An 18463-nucleotide genomic window follows, 5' to 3' on the forward strand; every position below is an offset into this window, starting at 1 on the left:
ATTGCACATCTGCGCGTGCACACGTATGCATGGGCATCCATGTTGGCAAATTGCAAATCCCCGACGTGGCGTGTGCGCACATGTAATTTATTCCTCCACGTGGGGGCTGAGGGCAGGTCTCCCTCTCTGTTTATTTGGATGATTAGGAGGTGACAATATGTTGCTGATGATCAGGTTTATAATCAGCTAGCATTGCAGATTATTCTAACCTTGATTAAAGACCTGCAGTCTCCCTATCATCTCTCAGCTCAGCCTAACAAGATAGGACGAGGCGCTGATTAATGCCAGAGAGCAACTAGTCATGACACAAAGGACAGGCCTGCATCACCGCAGGAGGACTGGCATGCATCAGACTTTGTTGTCTCTTTGATTCGCCTCCTTGATGCAGGACCTTTGTCTTAATTATTTTTCCTTCACAAACGAATCCGTGTGAGACTGATTCAGTTTCATTACTGCAATAACAAGGCCGATGTTGTTGACGTCTGCCATGATTAGGTGTCGGGAAGAGGCGACGTGCTTCTGCGTTGCCGCTGCGCGGCCGGCGGACTTTCTGTTGCCTTGCTGACGGTGGCGAAGTGAGTCGCTCTCGTCGGAGGACGCTGGCCGCTGATTGGGCGAGACGCGCCGCAGTCCGGTCCTGCGGGATCACGGAACCGTTCTGGCAAAAACGAGGCAGGCCGCCGTGTCATCACCAATCCAACATAGCTCAGCAACAAACACTGAAAACAGAAGAACCCAACAATTAAATACGCAGAATGAAACTTTTATAAATGTTTTTACATTTTTGTTAAAACTTTCACCATGTTGAGAATTTGAGACGAATAATCTGTGAAAAGATCCATCTTCTCACGCGCTACTGCTGTCTGAAGAAATGCACCCCAACTAAAAACAACCAGTCAGAGTCAGTGGGAGGGTCTTGATGCTGTCAATCAACGTCATGTACTCGCTGCTAATGGCGGAGAAGCAACTTACCATAATAGGAAAGCCAGGAGGGAGGCTGATGGAGAAAGGATGCGCAATACTACACAAGCTCGTGATTGACAGCTATAAAGCCCGCCTTCTGGCTCTGATTGGTTGTTTCTAGTTACCACTAGGAGAAGGAAGAGAAACTCTTTCTTTTTTCTCCAGGTTTTCTGTTTCTTGCTACGCTGACGTGACGATCACGGTTTCAACAAATATGTAGAAAAAAATAGTACCAAAGTTACATATTTGCAGCTTCAATAGTGTATAAAAATAATTACGTTGATTTTATGACTTTTTTTCTTTTTTTTTCCAACCAAAAAGTTCTCCAGTTCAACTACATGATGGATGGTTGGATGATGGTTGGGTGCGTAGTAGAACAAAAAATTCACACGATCAAAGAAAAGACGTCTTAGTAATAAAACATCTCAATATTTCTAATTAAGAGCTTGTTTCTGCTCTGTGTTTGAATCAGATGATGACTTATTTATTGAATTGCTGGTGTGTAAGGCTGCTCTGTTGGGGAAACCTGCCATCCCAGCCTCCAACATGTTTATCTTCAGTCGGAGTGAATTTGTCCAGGTGTGCGGCGGCGTCCTGCTGAGCTGGGGGACAGCCTAAATGGACGTCACATTGTCCTGCTCCTCTCTGGCAGGAAGGCATTCTAGTGAGAGTAATGTGTGTTTAGTGGCCTGCTGCGGTGAGCGCCGACCTGTTTGACCAGCCGAGCTGACCTAATTCCTCTGAATGCGCCGCGGCATTTCTGTAGCGACTAGCTGGGCGCTCGCCGCCTGCGTGTGTTTGAGGGCCACCGCCCACCTGACCTCTTCTGCAGCGTCTCCGCCGCCGCTCAGTGGGCAGGAACTCATGCTAAACCCTGCCAATCAGCTGGAGCGCCCCTCTGTCCCCTGTCTCCATGGCGATGGGATGTCCCATCGCAGGGAGCCATTTCACCATGGCTGACTAAAACTTTGCATCTATCCTTTTCAGGCAATACTTTGCTGAAGTCTCACAATCCTTTATGGTGGTGGCACTGTCATTATGTAGGACTAGTCAAAGTCCACACCTAAATCCATCTAAAACGACCGAGTTTACGTCCATTTGCAGAGAGGGATGGAAAAATATTTCATTGCCGACACACTCCATAAGATTTGCAGCTGTAGCTGTTCTGTACGTAACAAACATCTGTACGTTCACTTCGTTTTCTCTGCTCAGATGTCACAGCTGCGATTCCCCCGGCCCCAGAGTGCTATGAAACGGTGTCTAACGCAATTACCTTCGTTAGGACATTTTAATAGTGTTGCCACAACATCGTGCCAGCCAGCCAATGACATTAAATCAATAATCGGCCTTTCAAGGCTGCCTGTTATTTCAACACTTTGAGTTTTATTACCAAGCATGCTGCGATCGATTACTGTGTAGCTGGGGATTTGAAGAGGGTCAAGAATTCTTAATAACATGTAGAAAGGAGTAAAGCTTTATTTGCATGGCTCAATCATAGACCTTACTTAACACTTTCTTAACTGATTATTTCTGGTGTTTGTTTCAAAGATTAGACTGAAATTGAATTAAAAAAAACAGGCAATAATAATAATAATAATAACAATTTCTTTTGTCTTTGGCAAAAGACCATGAGCCATTTCTCCCACTAACGCTAGGCTAGCTTGTTTTTCTTGTATTTGGTTGTATTCATCCAAAACGCTGTGCACTGCAGCCCACTTCCTGCTTTTGGAGTGGTGTCCGGTCGGCTTGTCATTCACATATGCATTCAAACTGCACCAGAGTTCTTTTCAACTGAACCCAAATCCAGGTTTACAGGAGCACCGTCGTTTGATTATGCATATACCTTTGGATGCAGCTTTCATTTTTCATTTGAGACAGCAACTCTTTGATCACAAAATAAAGTTTGAAGCGAACAACGATTGACGACATCTGTATTTTCAAAGGCTACGATTGAAATGTGTTCGATGCCCCCGAATGCTGAGACGGCGAGCATTGTTCACTGGTCTGTAAAAGTTGGAGGAAAGACGAATTTGACTTTAACGTGCAAACAGCGAGGCCCTCAAAAATTCGGAGGAGCGTTTCCAACTTTGTGCAACATTTAGCTTCTTGTGAACATTTTAATTAAAACGAACATCGTAGTAAGGTGATTCAAAGAAATATGGTTGCCGTTGTCTCATCCTCCCTGCCTTCCCCCGAAGCCGAGTAATTCCCCTGCAATGCCACACCGCCGCCGTTCCCTTCAAGGAGATCACTGAGAGCCGTATTAATCATTGTCTGCTGCCGTCCCACCCTTTCCCGGGATGTTTTGCATCCTGCGACATCACTTTCAAAGGCTACCTCCGAACTGGGGAGGGTGACAAAGTGGTTCTAAAAGACGAGCGGCGCCGAGCATATGGCGAGGTGGGGATGATGACAGGGGGATGAGGGGGGGTGCAGCCACACCATCCTGCAGGGTAGATGAAGAGGAAGAGGACGAAAAGGATGCAGATTTTTCTTCAACAACTCTTCACTAACTTGTCCGACTTGGTGTATCCTTCATTTTAAAGCTGGCTCCAGCGAAGGGAGACCAAAACAAACACCTGCTGAAGCTTTATTCACAGCTTTTCATGTGACGGGACATAATGCAGCTGACCCCCCCACTGCCTCCCCCCGCACACAGTTTCCATGTAAAACAACTACCCGGAGTTCCTTACATTCAGCTTAAAACGAAACAAAGTTCATCGCAATTTCTATGGCACGTGTGTGTACTTTGGGAAAGCTTTAAATGTGGAAACCTGGGAAAACAAAAGACAGACACGGAGAGAACAAATTAAAGATACGAGGAAGAAAGGAAGGATTGTAGAGAGGGAGGTAGTACATAACGAGGAAAGGAAAGGAGGAAGTAAGGAATGAGGCAAGGCAAAACCAACAAGGAAGAAAAGACAAAAAGGAAGTATACAAGGTTACTTGAGAGATTAAAAGAACAAGAAAAGGGATGCAATAAAGGGATGTAAGGAGGGACAAGAGAGAGACAAAAGGAACGAATGAAATGGATGAAACATAAGGACAAAGAGAGGAAAGGCACAGGAAAAAAGAAACTAGGGAAGAAGGAACAACGCAAGGACAGGAATCAGAGAAGGAGCAACAGGGCAGTCAGAAGGAACCAAAGGAAACAAGGTTCAACACAATGTTTAGTCAGCAGGATATGGACTAAAACCTGGAAAATGAAACAATTTCCCCTGCTTCTGTTGCCCTTTTTCATTCTTATCAAGACCTGGACAGTCCTGAAACCAAGTTCCTCCACAGCCTGCGCAGGAACCCCGTGGACATAAATAAATGCAACACAGACGCCGCGATCGACGTCCTCCGAGTCTTCGCCACGCAAACAAGCGAACGGCTCGGCGTGCCGCTGCTCCTCCGCTGCCTCTGATTGGTTCTGACAGATATTCAGGGTTCTGGTGAGGTAATTAAAGAGCCTGGGGGTGTGAGGTGTGGAGAGGCCTCTCAGGTAATTGCTAGCAGCTGCATGGATTCCCCCTTCGCCCACCGCCTCAGATCCTGCAGGCCGCTCTGATGTAGCTGACGCTCCAACAAGCCAGAGCCACTGCTGGGGAGCACCCAGGTGGATGCAGCCAAGTAAACATCACAAATTGTGTTTGCTTACAGTGTCCTGAAGGGGGAAGGAGCTGCAGAGCAAAGCGGAAGGAATAAACAGGTTGATGTTGTTAAGGAAAGAGCCTCTCTGGAGGCGTTTAGACAGCATGTCCAGCCAAGTGCTCAGCACCCCCTGCAGGACCACTCAGCTTTTTCTGGACCCCCAGGCCAACCCTCATACCTTCCTCTGCATTCACCTCAGCGCACACACTCCACCTCACCTTAGACAAGCAAGCAGAGGAGTTGGAGTTTTCCAAAAAAAAAAAGTCAAAAGTAAAGTTTCAACTTGAAGTTGCATTGGAAATGTAGTCAAGGTTAGGCTGAATATGGAAAAGGAGCTGACGCTCTCTTCATAGCTCGGAGTTCGCCTAAGGTTGGTGCATGAGTTGAACCAACCACCCTCTCCACCTCCACAGCCACGTCCATCCATTTGTTTCCTCCGATCTTTATTCATTCACTCCTGGTGGGTGTGCAACTGGTGATTCACCTCAGATCAGCACCGCAGTCCCTTGTGGACGCTTTGAATATGCAGATTTCAAAGTTAAGGTTTGGCATGGAGCTGAGGAACGGAGGGTTTATTTCTGCGGTGAAAACTAAGGTAGTAATTAGAAAAGCAGAAAAATGAACTGTGGTGCTCAGAATCTGGTTTTCAGTGATTACTGTCAACTTAGAAGCAGATGTCACTGTCAATCATTTGATTGATGCCGTTTGAGCCTCACAATCGTTTCTGTCGTTTTAGTTTAGCTGCGAGATGAAATCTGGGTGAATGACTTGGAGGAAAATGCTTTTCTACATTAACATTATGAATAACTAAGATTCCACTGAAGATTTCTCTGTATAACTGTCAGCAAAGGGGTGAAAATCTTCAGGCACTTCTGACTCGAATTGGCAACTCATTTTCCTTGGTGCAGTTTGGCTTCAACCACCAAGAGTTTCCATTGTGTATATTAACATATATTAAAAATCGAGAACATGAAAAAAACCTAAAAAATATGTGTAACACTTTAATTCTCGTAGAATCTACAAACATTTTTAGACTATCTGGCATCTCTATAAGTGTAGCATGCCACTCTGATAAAAATATTACTCTGTTCTCGCTTTCATTCATCCTGACTGCGACAACGAGATGGAAAATGACAGACAACATGCCCGACATGAGCCAGCATTGTTTACATTTGCTTATATTATTTACATACTTGGCGACAGAGCACATCAAACTGGAGTTTTCTTTCTGGTGACGTTGAGGAAAATAATCCCTAAGGGTCTTTTTATAAAAAAAAAAAAAAAAAAAAAAAAAAAAAAAAGTCGTCGTCTCTGTGAAACAATAAAGACGAAAGCTGCGAGTTGAACATCAGAGACTTTAATGACAAGGAAACCTAAAGCGCTGTGATATACAGCAAAAATAACAAAACGTTTCAGTGATAAGAAAATAAACAAAACATTTCAGCTGCTGTAAAAACGGGAAATAATTGTCACTATTTAAGAAAGACGTATTGAAGGTAACTTTTAAAACATACTGTCAGTATTGATTATTAGAGTTCATTCCTGAAGCAAAAACGAGATTGTTTTGGAAGCATTTTAGCTAGTGTTTGTGCCTATATGTACATATATATACATACACATGCATACAAGTGTATGTGTCATTTTATATTTAGGGAGGAGATCCTGGTTTGTAAAGCCAATACATTCATAAATGATTTATGTGACTTAACATGTTTTCTATTTCAAATTTTATACAAGCGAGTCAAAAATAAAAGCATTTAATCTGTAATATTTTGGATGCCGTTTATGAACAAATTATAATTGTATTCAATTTAGCGAGGTAGGGTGTAGTTTTACCGTGCAGCGACGAAGAAAGTTGTCACACGTGTAAAACGGGCTTTGTGTCGGTCAGAACAAAGAGACGATGAACTCAGCATTAGTTCATCTACGCTACGTGTTTTTTGTACGAAAGCTAAAATTTTGTCTTTGTAGCAAAATGAGGAGGAATGTTGAGGTTTTTTTCCTCGTTTTTGGTAACATCTACGCCTGTCTTCCTGTAAACCGGTGCGGTCGCCAGCCGTAAACTCTTCCTCCGGAGAGAAATCATCCGGTTGTGCCGCAGAGCAGCCGCTTCTATTCTGAGAACAAGTTTCTCTCTTTATCACAGATTTCTTGACAGACGGACGGTTTGATTGGCAGACAAACAGGCAGGTTGGTAAACTATAAACTCCTCATTGCAACTTTCTTTATGTGCTTGAGTTGTTTATGCCGTCTGTAAATTGTTCCGGATGAGTCCGTTGCTATTTTTGATAGGATATAGAGACGAGAGGGGCTTTGTGCTAAATTTGAAAGCGCTGTCTGATAAACGGAACAGGATGGTTCCATGGAATTTGAGACAACACTATGCCAGAAATAGTCCAAAAAAATTCTATCGTTTTTCATAGTGGTCCATTAATGCTCAAACGAATTTGAGGACATGCAGGAATTGCATTGTTCACTTTAACGTTTGTCGCTATCTATTGTTTATTGTGTCCGCCTGAACCTGGCGTGAGAAATCTATGTGAATTTAAGGATTTTTAATGATTAAACTTCAATAAATTACATATTTCTCATTGCGTGGGTGGACGATGAATCCAATCTAACCCGTGTCTTTCACATTAGGCAGGCGGGCAGCCAAACGGACCACGAGGTCAACAGACAGACAGCCTTCTGTCTCTGTTTGCCCTGCTAAAGCAACGAGACAATTGCGAGGTCAGAGGTCAAACAGCTGTCTGGGGTCAGGCCCTGCGCCATTAATTTTAACACCAGGCGGTAGCTTAAGACCCGCTTAGGGGGAAAGTGATATCTGCTGAGAACGTTAAAGTGCCCCAGGGGCCTGGACATTTAAGTGACAGGCAATTATTTTGAAATAAACAGAAAATCTGTAGTTTGACGGCTGGCTGTTGCTATTAACACATATTTAAGGAGCTTTGTAACACAATAAAGCACGTCTGGGAGGCTCTTCTGTCTGATATATACATGCTAATTAGCAGCAGGAGCTTGTAAAACAGAATCCAAGAATTATACGTCCATTTCCCAACAATAGCTTAATGATTGCTCCATATTTCGGACCAACCCTCATCTTCCAAAAACAAACCATGGTGGTGTAAATAATCACTTCTTACAATCATGTTTCTTTTACAGTTAAATGGCTCCTTTTAGGTGAAAAGATTAGCTTTGATTAGCATCTAAATGGTGTGAACACATGATTTCTTGAAGCCAAGCAATCCTCCCATCAATCGTTTGATTTTCAAGGTGTTTATTTTTCTTTTTTTTTTCCCTTCTCCAAATTTTGCGTCAACAGCTTTGTTAGCAGAAGACGTTTTGGTCTGACGATCCGATTTACTGAAGCGACTCTTCGCCGTTCGAGAGCCGTTCGTTGTTTTTTACGCACTGTGGCGGCGGGATGATGATCTGGGACGGTTTTTCAGCCACATTGCATGTTGAGAGTGATGCCACCGAGTGCTCATGTTTTAACGTAATTACTGATAAGTTAATTATCATATCTAAATAAGGAAGTTGGACATTAGGAGAGCTAATATGGACAAACAGCTTAAATATCCCCATGTTCCTGTTTTAAAGGCCTGTAAAGCCCAAGTATTTGCTTCTGAGGAAAGAAGCCAGTAGTGTGTGGGTGTGTGTGTGTGTGTGCTGGAAGTGAGCCAGTTCATGTTTTCTGTGTCCTCCCTGCAGCTCAGCATGACTGGAAAACACACTCCCTGTGACCCAGAATAAGCCTCGCTGACGTTATTTGCTCGCGCCCCTGATTCCCGCTGAACGTGGCGGCGGCAGTGCAAACAGCTCTGCTTGTTATCCAATTGTGCCTGTGCCAGGTATGGCAGGCGGAGCAGTGTTTGCGGAGTTGACTTGAAGTCCTGAAAGCTCCCTCTCTCCCGCTCTCTCTCTCTCTGTCGTTCTGTCGGTGACAGCCTGTCAGTCATTACCTACATGGCGCCTCGCCTGGTGCAACTGTCTTGCGCAGTCTGCCAACAGCCGAACTGTTTTGTCCTTGCGGAGACGTCTGTCATTCTGCTTCCAGCCGGCTTTTATTTTCAGCTCGTCCTTCTGCTTTTTAAAGCCCCTGTTGTGCTGTAAATCTCTCTCTGGCTCTTCCCACCAGCGGCCGGCCGCTCCTATCAATTACTATCGATCTTTGTGGCTCTGACACCATTAAAGCTTCAAACCGGGATGAGAGAGGACGGGATGGAAATGGGGCTCTAATTAGTGGTCCTAACTGGGAGCAGGAACAGGGGGCCACATGGCTGGGGCATCTGTGGCCGCGCACCCACCTCCTCCCCCTGCTGGCATCTGGGGGGTCCGGCCGTGTCAACGCGGCTCTGGGCCACCGGCCAGCGCCTCTGTCCCTGTCAATGTGGGCCCTGTTAATGAGGAAGTCGCATATGGAGCGGGGACCCTTGTTAGAGGGAAGCACACACACACACGCATAAACAGGTGCAGGTGAGGGCGGATTGATGGACACGAAGAAACGGCAGCAAGCTGGGGGCAGAGAGAGAACATCCTGTCAGGGACGACACACACACACACACACACACTCTGCACTACTGCCTGTTGTTAATGAACTGAAGCAACTACTGTACTTCAGGGAGGTCAACGAGCCGAGGCTCCTCGTTCCAACAAGTTCACATTCATCTACTTTATTCATCCGGTTCTGCGCTGTTCAGTGAATTACTACTAGAGAGCTCTTTTATCCATAATTCATTATTTATTTAATAATTTTACTGTTTTCATACTCGCGTGAATTATCTGCATCTCTGGACGAACTGAATAAGAACGTAAAGCTCATTTCAGACACAATCTGACCCGCCGTAGCTGTTGAACTCCAAATTAAATCAATAATCAACAAACCCGCAAAATTCACACAAAATCACCAGATTCCCACATCTTTTCTGATTTTTACTGCAAATAATTTTCAAAATTGACCATAAATATTGACTTTAAGTTTCTGCAGCCTCAGCCTCACTTGATGTCAAATTATAGTCCATGAACAGAATCTCATATTTTTTTTGTGCACTTACAGAATATTCTATTGACTTCTACGTATAATTTCCCACTTCTTGCTCACTCTGGACAATTTTGCAGTGCGTACAAAAGAGATTCTTCAACTTTATTTATGCCAGAATATTTATTTTGAATTGCTTTCAGAAAATCTTGACTAAAAAGTGAATTTGTGAAGGAAAACCAAGTAGCCTCATCAAGTGTTTTAGGATTGATCGTGGCTTCTTTTTCTTGGAAAATAGAAAGTGTGTTGCGTTGGCATTTACGTTGCCTCATGTAAGGAAAAGTTGTTGTAAAATTTAAAACCACAAACATCTTCTCTTGTGAGTTTGTAACAACCAAAATCAAAAACACTGCATCATTTTCAAGAGGAAAAGTTTTCCAGGTGAAAATTTGTCTGCAGGTTTTTTTGGGGGAACAAATCCACCCAATGTCTCTTAGAGGAAATTTTTTATTTTTTTTTCAAAAGCTCAGTCTGGCTGGTTGGAGCGTCTTAATATCTATTAAAGATTAATTTTCTGCTGGATTCAGGTCCGGACTTTGACTTGTCCATTCTAATATCTGAATCTCAGGGCAAGCTTTTAAAATTGTTAGATGATTTTCAAAACCTGGGAAACCCCCACCATGACATTAAAAATGACATATATTGGGTACACCAAGGTTGATTGTGCAGTTTCTACCAATTTCACCCACCAGCATTCAAATATTCGATGGAAAATGTTGCAAACGTGAGTTCAGAGGAAACAAATATGGCCGACTGGGCAGAGGCAGTGGTTATCGTTTGTAACACACAAACATGCTCTTTCCTCTGGTCAGTACTTTAAAACTTAGAAACAGTTTTTTTTCCCCGGTGAACCATGTCTTAGTTGGAACTCAAAGCCTGTTTGGACCAGCAGCCGTCTCCTGCTGTCCAGGTGGACAGCAGCGGCGCTTCAGGGCTAGCTCCTTCCCAGATCACCTCTCCTACCCCAGCCATGTGCACCGGTGCTACAGGGAGGGGTGACGGCGACGCGGCGGGGGCAGCACTCTTTCACACGGGCCTCTCACCAGCTGTCACCCCCAGCACACCGCTGAATGGAGCCTGTCACTGGGCCGGCCCGTCGGGATTTAAGCGCTCGGCCCAGAGAGCGGGCAGAGGAGGACGGAGGTAGCGGAGGCGAGAAAGGAGGGCGGGGAGAGGAGAGGAGAGCGGAGCAGCAGGGGAAAAATGAAACACAAAAGCAGCTCAGAAAAAGCTGAGAGCGGGGATTAGGACGCACATGTGTAGAAGACACTAATGCATCTTACACCAAGTTCAGCCTCAGCCCCTTCCCCTACAACCGCCGCTCAAAGCTCGGGATTAGAGATGGCAACAGAGAAACGTATAGGCCCGGTCTGCACATCTCCTCCGTCATTACTCATCAAACCCCTTTTGGTTTATTACACTCCCGATCTTCTGTGTCGTATTTCTATTGCTTTTAGGAAACATTCTGTAGGTTCAGGTCGACACACCCGGGGAGACCTGAACCTACCCCCACCCTTTACTCATGTAAAATACCTAGAATCATCCACATTTTCCTCCAATAATTCATTGTTTCTATGTGATGAAGTTTCACAGGTATTCCAACCTTTCATAATCTGACCAAACATAAAGTGAAGAAACATTAGAGAAAAAAACCAAGTGATTAATGACACTAATGCTTCTCCTACCAAATGGTCTCTGCTTTGACTGGTCGGCGTTTTGACTGGAGTTCTGCTTTTAGCTTCCAAAAGCCAAAAACACAAAGGGTTTCGTAGGGGTCTCGTTTATGTTTCTCCGTTTTATAAAATTGTGTCATTAACTGTGTTCTCACGGCTGTGTCGCCTCGAGTAATTGAGCTGCATCAGAAGATTTGCTGGTGCTTCAATGAACTAACTGGTCAGATTTATACAAGAAAGTGTTGTTCAGATTATTGTGTGAATTGGCGAAAAGGAAGTCGAGTTATTTCCCCCCCCGCCTCCTGAACCGCCAGCTTCAGCTCTGCCAGGAGTTTTTATCTCAGTCAGAATTCAGTAATTCTATTCTAAATTATTTATGGATTCAGAAATGTACTTATTCTTTTTTGTAATGCCATGAAGGTAATGCGTTCTGCAGGATGCGCCGGAGTTTATTTGTGCTCCTGGACGGACACGCCGCTGACTTTTCTGGATAATTAGCCACGTTTTTAAAAAATTGTCTTGCTGCAACATTGTCAGGATTTTTGTCGTCGTTTATTCGTGTTTGTATTTGACAAAAAGTTTGATACTCGTTGGATCAGAGGGAAAACCGTTTGCGTGACATTTCCTGGTTTTATTTCAAGCCTTGGACCGTAAACTTTGACGTCTGCTTTGATTCATACAAATGAATAGAAGTTGAGTTCTGAGACGGGATGACTGGCGGTTCTTTTTTCACTATGTTTCAGTTGTAAACTTCTCTAATTAGAATTGAGTTGAATGTACAATAACTTGGCCTGTAAACTGTTCAACAGGGTAAAAAGTCACTTCAAACTCAGCCTCCATAAAAGTTACCAGATTTTTGTAGTTCTCAGACTCCTGCTATCCAACTGAGAAAACAAAAAGAAAACAGAGCTGTAACATATTCCTAAAGTTTTCCATACGATGTTGAAATATGATTTTTCTTTTTTGTTGCTGTTGTTTTGACAAACAGGTTTTGAATCCAGCTGGAAAACCGACTGGATTTGGCTTGAATGCAGCAGTTATGAATTATGAAAAGTTTGCTTTTTGATGAAACTTTGAGATTTTTTTTGTATTTTATTATTAATCTTTTTTGCATCTTCAAACCGAAACCTTGTGTGTCAGTTTGGCTTCCACTTATTGCAGATGTAAACAGTGAACAGTTGAATTGTGTGAATTTCCCTTTAATGTCAGTCCGACTCAGACTAAATAGCTCCATCAGTGAATCTTTGCTACGGATAAAATCTCTTATAAATAGTTATTGTTGGATTTTTCTTGAGGGAAACTTGGTAAAACCTGAAGGTTGAGCCTTTTCTGAATGAGATTTACAAGATATATGCATGTGCTTCTCTAGTTTTTTTTTTTTTTCTTTTTTTTCTGGGTTTTGGATAAAATTCAGCCATGCTCATCATGAATAGCCAAAAATCACAGCCTCTTGCCCATAGGGGTCAGTAGCACTTCACTAAATGATGGAGGATTTGCAATGGAAACGAGCTGCTGCTGCTGCTGCTGCTGGTGGATCATCAGAGCCGAGCTCCAGCCTCACACACACACACAGCGTACCTCCCCATATGCTGAACTCTGAGCACTCAGCAGCTCTCACCCTTACATGCATGCAGCATTTTCCCAGCATGCCTCCCTAGCATGCCATTATCGGTATTTCTTCACATGGCGTGGCCGGGAAGCGAGGCCTCGGCTAGCTGGCCGCAGCCGAAGCCAACCCTGATTAGCAGGGGCTGCGTGGATGTGACACGTCCTCCCTGCCAGCTTTACCCTCCCACACACACACACACACACGCACACACACCAATCTACTGCCTGGAAGAGTAGACAGGCCTGGAGCAAAATCCACACACACCAACTGATGCAAATGAGCTCTCTGGTCAGCCATGCTGAAAAGGCAGGAGAAGGCAGGAGCGTATGGCCAAACAGCGGGGCTACCACCCAAACCCTCCTCCTCCTCCTCTTCCTCTCCATCACTCACCCCCGCCGTCTCCCCACTCACTCCCTCGGCCAGAAACACACACTTCTCCTCCGCGCAGCCTCACACTCGCATATTTATCAGGCGTGTTGTTGCACTCTTCCAGGATCAAAATGCTCCTCGGCAGGACGGCGGCAGAGCGGCTCGGCTTTGCGCTCGCCGCGGCAGAGAGACGAGGAGACGGCAGAGCGTCGGTGGCACCGAGCTCATCAGAACATCACGTTTTACACTTTGAATAATTTGGAGAAACAGAAAGTGAGGTTGTAACTAAAGGAGCCCTTGAAGTTTGGTCTTTTTTTTTTTTTCTTTTTCCTTTTTAAACCGTTTTAATAAATGTTAGATAATAAATAGAAAATGCCGCCACGATTTTGTTATAAGCCTAAATGTGAACATATAGAAAAACACTTTTTTAAAATGTCAATTATCACTGGACCTATTTTAAGGCCGGAAAGTTATCTGATTGACCAAATATTTCACAAACTTAATTGAAATGCAAACATATGAATATATTTGTTTCATTTCTTTTGTTTTATTATTGGATTGCACACTTATTACTGTGTGTATGAATATTTACCTGGCAAAATAATAATAATAATAAAAAAAAGAATTAAAAAATAGTTTTTCTTTAGGGTATTTGTAATAAGAAAATTCAATTTGGGGGGGAAAACATGTATTTCAGGTGTCAAACTTGTCAGAATAACTTTTTTAAAAATGATTGAAATGAGTGATCAACTTTTCACAGTTAATCATACAAATAAAACTTCTGTCACATAATTTTATCTACAGTTTCTTCCCTTGAAACCAGACATAAAGGTCAGCATCACTCAGACTCTAAACTTCAACATTTAATGCTCAGCCGGATCATTCATTCTGCTCATTGTGCCAGAATTAAAGTTGCGCCTCAGTTTCCTACTGTTTTCATCAGCAGCGTCCGAGCTGCAAACTCCAAACTCTCGGCTCAGAACGGCAGTGACCCAATCCTGCACTCAAATCTGGACATAAAAACAGAATGAATGTGCATTCAAAGCATTCATTCGTATTATCCCTCTCCAAATTTGACCTGTGGAGTTACAACGTGTTTTACAGTTTTTGAGGAAATACGTGTGAATACATTTGGCATCGTGGCAATAGTTGGTTCAGCGGAGAATAAAAAGAAAAACAACAAAACATAAATATCAATGTGACAGGATTTTAAACAATATAATACAAGTAAACACAAAATGCTCTAAAACAAAACAAAAAAAAAACTACAAATTTAGGACAATAACCTATTTGTTTATGATTTGGTCTGACCAGCTCTTTAGTGGATTTTTATTTTCGGTGGATTACGAAGCATTTGTCTTTTCGCAGAAGATAATTTTGTGTGGAATTAATTTGTGTTAAAATACTGTGTGTTGCTTTTAAAAGTTTTTTAAAAATATCGGACCATTATGAAATTAAAATCAATACATGATTTGAGTATATCTACTAAAAAGTTATCTTTTTTTACATTTACTTCACAAAAAAAAAAGTCATCTATAAAAAGTGTGATTACGTTTGCTTAATTATGAGCACATGTGAAAAAGCGACTTCAAAACTAAGTTATTTTGGGTAAAAAAAATAAAATAAAAAAAAAGTGCGACCACGTTTCAAGCTGAAACCCTGTAAGGGAACGTGGGTTTTGTAAAACGAGATAAAAGCGGAGAGCAGCAGATGACGGTGAACACCTACTGCACCTGCAGCCTCACTTCTAGAATCGGAACTGGGCGTCGTGTTTAGTGGGAGTCGTGTTCGCCGCTCAGGCTCATCGCCACCAAAAGGGAGAAGAAAAAAAAAAACACACACACACAAAAAAACCAACCCAGCATAATTCCAGTCAGGTCGAGGTCAGCCTTCCACATCTGAGCGAGGGTGTGAACGTGACCCCGGAGCGCTGACCCCCCCGCGTCTCTGTGAAATACCTGGGAAGGTTGCTACGGCGATCAGTGGACTCTGCTGCGGTCCTGCTGGGCTGCCAGGTCTGACTGATAAAAACGTTACAGCAACATCAGGGCCTGTCAGGGGCGAGACAACGGGTGGGGGTGGGGGGTCATAGAGAGGGGCCTGGAGGGGAGGGGGTTTTCATTCACTACAAGGAAAGAAAAGGGGCAAGCGGAGGTGGACGGGGTGGGGGTGTTAGTGGGCGAGAAGAAAATCACAATAACCGATGAAAAGATGAGATGTGAGGAGGGAAAAATGCGACTTCTGGAGGCATTTTTCTCCAACCAGTGAGAACACAGCTTTTCACCTTTGTGGTGCAAAGGTCAGGTTTCGCCGCAGGGCGAGTCAGTCCAGACGGAGAGCAGCAACTTTCCCTTTTTTCCCTCCTCTACACAGGAATTAAAGCAGCTGTGTGCGTGTGTGTGCAGATGTGAGTGCTAGCATCCAAACTTGGTGTTGGAAAGTGAACTGTGTGTTTTATCAGGCTGCTAATGACGGTCCAGCTCTCTGTGTGAAGGCTTTCAATTACTCTCTGCTTCTATCTAACTAACTAACTAACTAACTAACTAACTAACTAACTAACTAACTAACTAACTAACTAACTAACTAACTAACTAACTAACTAACTAACTAACTAACTAACTAACTAACTAACTAACTAACTAACTAATATTTGTTAGCAGGAACAACGATTGCTGTTATTTTAAAAATGCATGAGTTGTAATTATTGAACATTTAGCAGACTACTATAATTATATAAAATATAAGATTATATTTTTTAAAGAATGTTTGGGGTTTGTTTTCATTTATTTTTCTTAATTTTCTAATTATTTTTGAAATATACCAATTCATTTTTTTTCAATATTTACTATTTGCAAAAGTAGGGACAATTTTTAGCAGGAAAAAAAAAAGGTAACAAAAAACTTTTTAGTGAGAAAGTAAAAAGATTTTCTGAATTATTGACTACATATGTAGCACTGATGTTACACCCATGGAGTCTGATGAATAACACTTCATATGGACGGCACCGTCATTTCATTTTCATGTATTAGTTTTGTCAGCAAATGATCTGAAGAAGCTAGAAGCTAACGCACTCCACACCAAAGCAATGCGACGGCTGTCTGTGTTTATGGCAGCAGATTAGAGCATGTGAACGCACATATGGCAAGGCAAATGATCATAATTTTTTTTGGAAGCATCGCTACGTCTGGTGACTTCCACTAAATATTGTAAAATATGTGGTCATGTGTTTGCTGAGCGCCATCTGGTGTTCGGCAGTGTCACACCAGGGGAGTGTTCACGTCGTATGTCGGTTTCATCAGAAGGTATTCTCCTCCAAATTATATTTGACGTCGTTTTGTAATTTTCATCGCAAGAAAACCTTTGAGTTTGAGAAGTTTATTAAGTAGAGAAAATATACTAATTTGGAGCTCTAATATATTTGGAAGCTCATTTGTTTTTGTTTTTCACCTGCTGATGGATGTTTTCACTCAAAATGATTAACTGGAGCTTAAAAATGGCAAATATATGACTTTATTTCCTATAAAGTAAATGAATGCAATTCATTTCACTGAATCACTTTTTTTTTTTTTACACCAACAAGAAATTTTTAGCAATTATGGAAGTGATTGCAAGCAGCAAGGTAAACAAATATCCAACGTTGTAAAAGCCATTGAAGGTGTGTTTTTCTTAATATACGTGACTCGGAGCCAGAATATTATGGTTCTGAATATTCTTGGTTGTTTTAGCAGTGCGTTAGCAAAAGATGGGAGTATATAAACACCCGTGTGCATAAAGAGGAGTGAGCCGAGGGGAACACTGGGCCGGACTGATGAATAGACAGCGTGAAAGGGGAGGAAGAAAGCGAGGGAAGTCTGATTAATAATTGCGAGGCTTCTAGGTGCCGATCTGCTGGCTTCTCACTTCAGTGGGCCGGTGCGGGATCTCGCCCTCGGCCGTGTCGGTGGGGCTCATTAGAGAACCTCTGGGGACCTGACAGAAATTGTTAGCAGGACGTGATGGCCGAATCAGACCAGCCCCTTTTTCCTCCCCCCCTCATTTTCAGCCAACAAGCACCCTCAACCCCAAAGGAGAGGAAAGCAGGGGGACCTCCTGTCCTCTCCGCAACGAGGTGCTACACCTGTAATCAAACCGCTCCCCAAAAAAGAAGCAGGACTGGCTGCGGGCGCGCTCTGATTGGAGCCGGCCGAGGCGCAGGGATCCATAATTGATGTGTGAGCACAATTACCGGCCTACAGACATCGGCAAAGAGTTGCACAAGACCCCGCCTCAAGGATGGCTGAATTTTGAGCAGGGGTTGCATAAAAATCAAGGCTCTGGTCTCACTACGTCCTGCATGCTGATCCTGGCCTGCGCTCATGTGTCTTAAATGTGCCAAGTTAGTAAAACGGATGAGTGGACACAGACTCACTTCGTCGCTTTTTATTCCTCCGTCTGCTTCACGCTCTCCCGTTTTTTTGTTTTTTTTTGGTTTGCGTTAAATTTGCACTTTTATAATTGTTTGCTAAGGAGTAGCTCAATCAGAAATGTTGAAGTTTATGTGTCCAGATTAATCTTCCAGTACAAATTTGAGTGTGCAGTGATATGTGTCACTTCCAGTTATCCAAATAACTGATGTCAGCAGGTTTGGGTTTTAACTAGGACCTCAATGCAAGTGGTAATCATGTTTCATTAATCTGGAAAACAGAAAGATGAAGTCTTTGAGCAGGTGGGAATCGCAATTTATAAAAAATGTAACAACTAAAGAAAAACAAATAAATAAGTTAACTATGAATTCATATCAGATATTTTAAGTTGAACTTTTAGATCATGTTTAGATTCATAACTTTAGTCTCTTTGCTCTGTCACAGGGACAGTCTTAGATTTTTCTTGACTGTGAATGTGAAGATTTGCCACAAGTGAGAAAACTTGGTCCTATTTAGCAGATCTTTGATGTCTTGTGATCATTTTGCGTCTTACAATGTGGCTAATACTAGGCTAAGTTTACTTCAAGGCTGAAAGTTCAGAAAATTACAAGACTTGATAAGAAATACTACCAAAAGTGTTTTTGACATTAGATTATATAAGAGTTGTGCAAGACAGATTTGTGATCGAAGCCAGAAATTCCCCATATGATACAGAACATAACCTTTTGTTTTTGACTGACATTGAGTCAGATTTTTCCAGTTAGGATTATCA

At 42.8% G+C, this 18463-nt stretch overlaps 1 protein-coding gene across 1 annotated transcript in view; it reads left to right on the forward strand.

Annotated features, from left to right (window-relative positions):
- The window catches only part of LOC129378697 (transmembrane protein 182-like), a 63891-nt gene extending 50326 nt beyond the window's left edge, over positions 1-13565 (forward strand). Inside the window, exon 6 of the mRNA XM_055059130.1 lies at positions 13413-13565. Coding sequence (XP_054915105.1) covers positions 13413-13545 — 133 coding nt within the window. The 3' untranslated portion in view covers positions 13546-13565. The remainder of the gene's footprint in view (positions 1-13412) is intronic.
- The last annotated feature ends 4898 nt before the right edge of the window (positions 13566-18463 follow it).

This window comes from Poeciliopsis prolifica, unplaced genomic scaffold, assembly GCF_027474105.1.
Source record: "Poeciliopsis prolifica strain line A6 unplaced genomic scaffold, Auburn_PproV2 SCAFFOLD053, whole genome shotgun sequence".
In the NCBI taxonomy this organism is placed as follows: domain Eukaryota; kingdom Metazoa; phylum Chordata; class Actinopteri; order Cyprinodontiformes; family Poeciliidae; genus Poeciliopsis; species Poeciliopsis prolifica.